General features: G+C 33.6%; 1 protein-coding gene across 1 annotated transcript; it reads left to right on the top strand.

Annotated features, from left to right (window-relative positions):
• Positions 1-307: 307 nt before the first annotated feature.
• Positions 308-3,913, top strand: LOC107814029 (FT-interacting protein 3-like). Its single transcript, XM_016639357.2, has 2 exons — positions 308-672; positions 984-3,913. Exon 2 carries the CDS (start codon positions 1,279-1,281, stop codon positions 3,601-3,603), a length of 2,325 nt encoding a protein of 774 aa, XP_016494843.1. The 5' UTR covers positions 308-672; positions 984-1,278; the 3' UTR covers positions 3,604-3,913.
• Positions 3,914-7,340: the final 3,427 nt, after the last annotated feature.

Here is a 7,340-nt window from a genome sequence, read left to right on the forward strand (position 1 = left end):
ATACTAATTACAACAAATAATATATCTGAACTTATAATTTTAAAAATATAATAGGTTCAAATAACAAATAATATATTTGAACACGAAAAATTCAAATTCTAAATCCAAACTTGACTTGTACTATTTAAATATTTTCTACGCATAAGCATTTAGCTATGTCAAGAACTCACACGTGCGAGTCCCGACAAAATCCACGCTCGCGCGACTCGTGTCGTGTGATCAAGCAATGTAGAACACATAGTACCAAATAAATAATTGTAAAAACTGAAATAAAAATAAAAATAAAAACCCACACAGAAAAACAAATATTCACACACCAACATAGGAGTATAATCTTTATCACCTTCGGTTTCGGTGTATTCTCAGAAGATGTGTCCCCTACCCCCTCAACCCCACCCCACCCCACCACTCCACCTGAAACACACAGGAAAAGGAGTACCGCTCTTGTGATTTTCTCTTTCCTTTTTCTCTCTCTAACTTCACTGTTTCTTCCCCCCCCCCCCCCTCTCTCTCTCTGAGTCTTTGGTCTTTTTTTCTTTCTAGACCTCACTGTACTATTCTCCACTTTGATACCAAAGAAACTAAAACCCCTTTTTCTTTTTTCTCCTCGAGGTTCAGAACCTTATCAGCGAAATCCCATCTTTTCATCCTCAGCATCCATGAATCCTCTAGGTATATTCATTTATCTTTTAATAGAAGTCGTTTTTTCCTTTTTTTTTTTTTTGTTTTTTTCCTTTTACTATAAATGAACCCTTGAAACTTGATTTTTTTTTGTTTTGTTCAATGCTATGGTGGTGTTTCTTCATGGTGTTTGTTAAGCTATAATGTGGTTATACTTCTTTGCATTGTTTGGTTTATCCTTTTCTGTGGGGAAGTGAGAAGGGTCTTTTTTGATAGAGTTTTTTTGTTGCTTTTTGGTATTTTGGATTTGCTTTTTGTACGGTTTCTTAACTATTTTATTCTTAATTTTTTATGTTATGCAGGGATGAAGCATTCAGATGAATCAGATCTGAGGTTGTGAGTGAATGGTTTTGGCATTTTTTGGATTATGGGATCTAGGGTTAAACATATTTAAGCTTTCTCTTTTTAATCTTTTTGGTTAACTTGCTTAGGACTGTTATATGTGAAGATTATTTAGCATTGGTGTAGTTTGAGCTGTCTCTACTGAGATCCCTATTAGGGGGTTTGCTTTGTTTGTTGATCATTGGCTCAACTGCGGTGGAGAAACTGAAGGGTTTTGGGACATTTTGTCTTGAGTGAGAACAAGTAGCATTCAAAATGCAGAGACCACCGCAAGAAGATTTTTCCCTCAAAGAGACCAAACCCCATCTTGGTGGAGGGAAGGTCACAGGTGATAAGCTTACTAGCACCTATGACTTGGTTGAGCAAATGCAGTATCTTTATGTTCGGGTGGTGAAAGCAAAAGACTTACCTGGAAAGGATGTAACGGGTAGTCTTGATCCTTATGTTGAGGTTAGGCTCGGAAACTATAGGGGTACGACCCGTCACTTTGAGAAGAAGTCAAATCCCGAATGGAGTCAGGTGTTTGCTTTTTCCAAGGATCGGATTCAAGCTTCTGTACTTGAGGTGAACGTGAAAGATAAGGATTTTGTTAAGGATGACTTTGTTGGTCGCGTTACGTTTGATTTGAATGAGATCCCAAAAAGGGTACCCCCGGATAGTCCTCTTGCTCCGCAGTGGTATAGGTTGGAGGACAGAAATGGTAACAAAGTTAAAGGAGAGTTGATGTTGGCTGTTTGGATGGGTACTCAAGCTGATGAGGCCTTTCCTGAATCTTGGCATTCCGATGCTGCGACTGTTAGTGGTGCGGATGCTCTTGCAAATATAAGGTCCAAGGTGTACCTCTCACCAAAGCTGTGGTACCTTAGAGTTAATGTGATTGAAGCTCAGGACTTGATTCCCGGTGACAGAAGTAGGTTTCCAGAAGTTTACGTGAAGGCCATCCTTGGAAATCAGGCATTGAGAACCAGAGTTTCCATGAGCAAGACTATCAATCCGATGTGGAATGAGGATCTGATGTTTGTAGCAGCAGAACCTTTTGAGGAGCCATTGATTTTAAGTGTGGAAGACAGAGTTGCACCAAACAAGGATGAAGTTCTCGGAAGGTGTGCTATTCCTTTGCAGTATATTGATAGGAGGTTGGACCACAGACCTATTAACAGCAAGTGGTATAATCTTGAAAAGCATATTATTGTTGAGGGAGAAAAGAAGAAGGAAATCAAGTTTGCAAGCAGGCTTCACACGAGGCTATATTTGGAAGGAGGTTACCATGTTCTGGATGAGTCAACCCATTACAGTAGTGATCTTAGACCAACTGCAAAACAGTTGTGGAAGTCCAGCATTGGTGTCCTAGAGTTGGGTGTTCTGAATGCTCAGGGGCTCTCGCCAATGAAAACAAAGGATGGGCGGGCAACAACAGATGCCTATTGTGTTGCCAAATATGGGCAAAAATGGGTTCGAACAAGGACAATTATAGATAGCTTTGCTCCCAAGTGGAACGAGCAATACACTTGGGAAGTATTTGATCCATGCACTGTCATAACTATTGGTGTATTTGATAATTGTCATCTGCATGGAGGAGATAAATCTGGAGGGGCAAGGGACTCGAGGATTGGGAAAGTCAGGATCCGTCTTTCAACTCTTGAAACAGATCGCGTCTACACACATTCTTATCCACTACTAGTTTTGCATCCTACTGGGGTGAAGAAGATGGGTGAAATTCACTTGGCTGTAAGATTTACTTGCTCATCATTAATGAATATGATGCATATGTATTCACAGCCACTGCTACCTAAGATGCACTATATTCATCCTTTAACTGTTAGCCAGCTCGACAACTTAAGGCATCAAGCCACTCAGATTGTCTCAATGAGGCTGAGTCGTGCAGAGCCACCTTTGAGGAAAGAGATAGTGGAGTATATGTTGGACGTTGGTTCCCACATGTGGAGTATGAGGAGAAGCAAAGCTAACTTTTTCAGGATTATGGGTGTTTTAGGTGGAATAATTGCTATCGGAAGATGGTCTGATCAGATATGCAATTGGAAAAACCCCATTACAACTGTTCTGATCCATATCTTGTTCTTGATACTGGTCCTATATCCAGAGCTTATTCTGCCTACCATTTTCCTCTATCTCTTCTTAATCGGAGTTTGGTACTACAGATGGAGGCCAAGAAATCCTCCCCACATGGATACGCGTCTTTCTTGTGCTGATAATGCTCATCCTGATGAATTAGACGAAGAATTTGATACTTTCCCTACTTCACGTCCCCCTGATATTGTTCGGATGAGGTACGACCGTTTGAGAAGTATTGCTGGACGGATTCAGACTGTGGTTGGTGACTTGGCTACTCAAGGGGAGAGGCTACAGTCTTTGCTGAGCTGGAGAGACCCTAGAGCAACAGCATTGTTCGTTATTTTCTGCTTGATTGCCGCCATTGTGCTCTACGTCACGCCTTTTCAAGTTGTGGCACTCTTGACTGGATTTTATGTGTTGAGACATCCAAGGTTCCGTCACAAGCTACCATCTGCGCCGCTTAATTTCTTTAGAAGATTGCCGGCAAGAACAGACTGCATGCTATAAGCTATACTGTTGGCTGGTATTATCCATTTTCCCTTGTGTCTTGAGTTAATGAAACTAATTTAGAAATTAGCAGGCTTTGTTTCATTCCCCTCACTTTTTTCCTTTTTCCCTCCACTAGTGGTAAGTGTTAGGTCCTAGTGTGTGTAAGATCTCCCTGAAACTATTAGATTTAGTGGATTTACTGTTTATTTATTCAATTCTGTTGAAATTTGGCTGCTTGAGCCTAGATGCAAATCCATATTTGTAGTCTTGTGGGTTCTTTCTCTTTGAACTTTCTTCATGCTTAATTCAAAGTATTCTATCTATTCAAGTTGGATTTTACATCTTTATTGACATTATGTTTCGAATCCTTTATGATTTATTTGTTAGAGTGTTGCTAGCCGAAAAAAGGTACCTATTTCAAAAACTTGTTCCTGATTTTGAAGTGTAATGTATTAATTCCCAGTTTCCTAGGGTAGTGAATAAAATGACATGTTGATGTCTCTTATTAAGTATATATATAAGGTTTGTTTGCCCAGTAGTTATCGCGCAAGCTGTCTGGACATCACGGTTATAAAAAAAAAAAATTGATGTTCGCGAAGACTTAGATGGAACGAGTATCTGAGACATGGTCTTTCCATCTGTCTTCTGAATTTGCTAATGAACAGTCTTTTCTATTCTTTTATTTAGTAGTTAAAATGTTGTGATAAAAGGTAGAAACACAAGGATAAGCACATTTTTTGTTGATATTTTACTAGATTCGGTGTTGAGAATGTCAAGACAATGACGTGTTAGAAATGTAATACTATATTATTCGACCAATATGTGTACCATTATTAATATAACGAGGAATAACTGTGTCTGTGTTTAGCATTTGTATAATGCAAGTAGTTGGTGATGTTTGAAGACAAAATAAACCGTGTATTATGCTTTATATGATTATTGTTTTATTGTTGGATCTGAAAGATCAGTGTGTACATATTCAAAGCAAATAAATGGTTATAAAACAAAAACAAATGCACTTTATGAGTTAACTTAAGAAAGGAAAAGAGAATTACTAAGCAATTTTTCTTTTTAAATAAAGGAAGAGTGAATTGAGTAAAGATTCATGGACTGAGAAATATAAGGTTGGCTTGGATATCAAGGTTATGTGCCTTTTTTTTTTTTTTTTTTACCATATAGTATATCTTAAGCGTAACGTTTATATTGACCAGATTTTTTTCATCCCTATCCTGAGTCTCGGAAACTTCAAAAGATCTTTAACCTAGCGTTTGACTATAAATTTCCAAATTTGTTTTGAAATATCTGATTTGGATGAAGATTGGTTTGAAGATGAAAATATGTTTGGACATTAGTTTTCAAAATATATTTCACTTTTTTTTTTTGAAAAAATATGAAACTTGACTTACACCCACAAATTCTAAAAATTATCACAAATACCCAACCGTACCTTCATCAATAACATTCATTATCACAAATCATAATTCTGAACATAAATAAATTTGGTATAAAATTATTATTTTTATAATGAACTACATAATACACTATCAGATGATCGAAAAGACGAAACAACATTGTTACAAAATAATAAATTGTGGACTCTTTTATAAAATATAAAAATTTGAGACAATTTTTAAAAAATTTAAAATGCGTAATAGTAATATTTTGGGTAAAAACCAACTCTTGAGCTGATTTTGGATTTTGGATGTGGAATGTGGGAATTTGTCAAAATATAGATAAAATTTATAAACAAACGTGTATTTATCAAAAACAATTTAAAAAAATTTTGACAAAATCTATGGCCAGGGTCCTAAGAATTAAGAAAAGAAAGAAAAAGCGAAGAAAAATTTGTGGCAAATTACAGACGAGGAAACTCAGTCAACCTGTCAAGTTTCAAAGTTGGTGAGCTGTTTTTTTTTTTTTTTTTTTTTTCCCTCGTACACGCTATCCTATACAACGTAGAAAATAAAAAAGAATTTAATTTGGAAACGCTACCTTTTGAATATTAATCTTGTCAGTTCAGTTTCTCTGTTTAATTGTATTTTTTGAATTAACTGTTCTAAGTGACAAATCTGGTGACTGGAGTGGCATGCTATGTAATTTGTAAAGTAACTATAGTGGTAATAATGGGAACGAAGCAACAAATCTAGTTTCTTTAGATTTTGTTCAATTCTCAATTGTTTGATTGTGTGAATTTGGAATTTTTTTTAAAGGATACCTGTGGAATTGAAATTCTTCGAAAACATACAGATGACGAGATGAGTTATTCTTGCATCTCCAATCCCAAGGCGTAGGCAGTAGAGTTTACTCCGTCCGTTCACTTTTAATTGTCTATTATGAACTTTGCACATCCCTTAAGAAATAATAAATGAAGTATATAATTTACCATGATACTCATATTAATTGATGCATATTTTTAATGGATTTAAAATGAGTAATTAATACTGTAGGTATAATAGAAAAAAAGAAATTATCTTCTTTTGATATGCTAAAAATGATAAATAAAAGTAAAAATCTATTTTTAAGATACTGGACAAGTAAAAGTGAACGGAACGAGTATTAATTAGTGTTAAAGCCTTTCCATATTTCTAAAGTTAAAAATACTTGATGCATATAAAATATTTTGAAACAAAAATGTCAAAATACTTGAGATTAATACTGTTAACGGATAATCCAGTCGCTATGAATATTTTTGTGATTGTTAGGATAAAAGATTGAGCATACAGTGGTACTATTCCTTTAAGTACACCAATAAATAAATATTGTTTTAACTGCAATCTCTTTGTCAGTTCAGACTGTTTAATGTTTAACACCATAAATAAATCTATATTATATTAAAATGAGGGTAATATGTATTGTGGTTAAGCCAAGTAACAAGTTAAAATGAACACACTTGACAACTTTAGGACAACATTAATAATTAGAAATTATAAATGGAAACATTATTAATGAAAGTAGTTTAATGAATCTTATACATAATCTAAATAGATCTTAGACAAATCTAATCTATATATCTATATTTATATGTATATTTGTATCTATATCTATATTTATATCTATATACTGATCCACTCATAGATTTTCTTCTATATTAGCTAGAAATATGGAGGTAAAAAATTAATTAAAAAACTATAATAGAATGTTTTTTTTTATAGAAATACGTAAATTGAGATAACCTACGACTATTTATACTTTGGAGTAAGTTAAAATATAAAATAACACTAAAATTTAAGATATTAAATATTTATTGAGTTGAAAAATTAAATAAATTCAAGTAGCAAAATAAGATCTTACATAAAGTATAAAAATTATTTATAAGGTAGGAAAAAAAATTAAATAATCAGTAAAAAATATTTTTATAATAAGAATAATAAAGTCGTATTAATATCGATAAATTGGGCAAACGAATATTTTATACGTAAATATTACTACAACATTTAGATATAATGTGTTCAAATAATTAAAAAATATTTTTTTATGATTAATATTTGAATTGAGTTTAGTTAGTTTAAGTTTGAAAGAATAACATAATTTTTTGAAAATGTGGTCCAATTTAAAAAATAGAATGATAAAAAATATTTGAATTTGAGATGAGAAAGTTATTTAATTTTTATCTATATTATATTAAAATGAGTGTGATAGAAATAGATATTAAATTCAAACAAGCTAATAAAAATTCACATGATGATGTAATAATATTAGGTATTGAATAATAAATATCAAAAATAAAGAATAAATAGAGAAAAAAAAATTCAGAT

The sequence above is a fragment of the Nicotiana tabacum genome, chromosome 24 (assembly GCF_000715075.1).
Source record: "Nicotiana tabacum cultivar K326 chromosome 24, ASM71507v2, whole genome shotgun sequence".
Classification (NCBI taxonomy): domain Eukaryota; kingdom Viridiplantae; phylum Streptophyta; class Magnoliopsida; order Solanales; family Solanaceae; genus Nicotiana; species Nicotiana tabacum.

Bases quoted from the DNA above. Each gene is read 5' to 3' on its own strand.
- LOC107814029 (XM_016639357.2), top strand. From the start codon at position 1,279: ATGCAGAGACCACCGCAAGAAGATTTTTCCCTCAAAGAGACCAAACCC.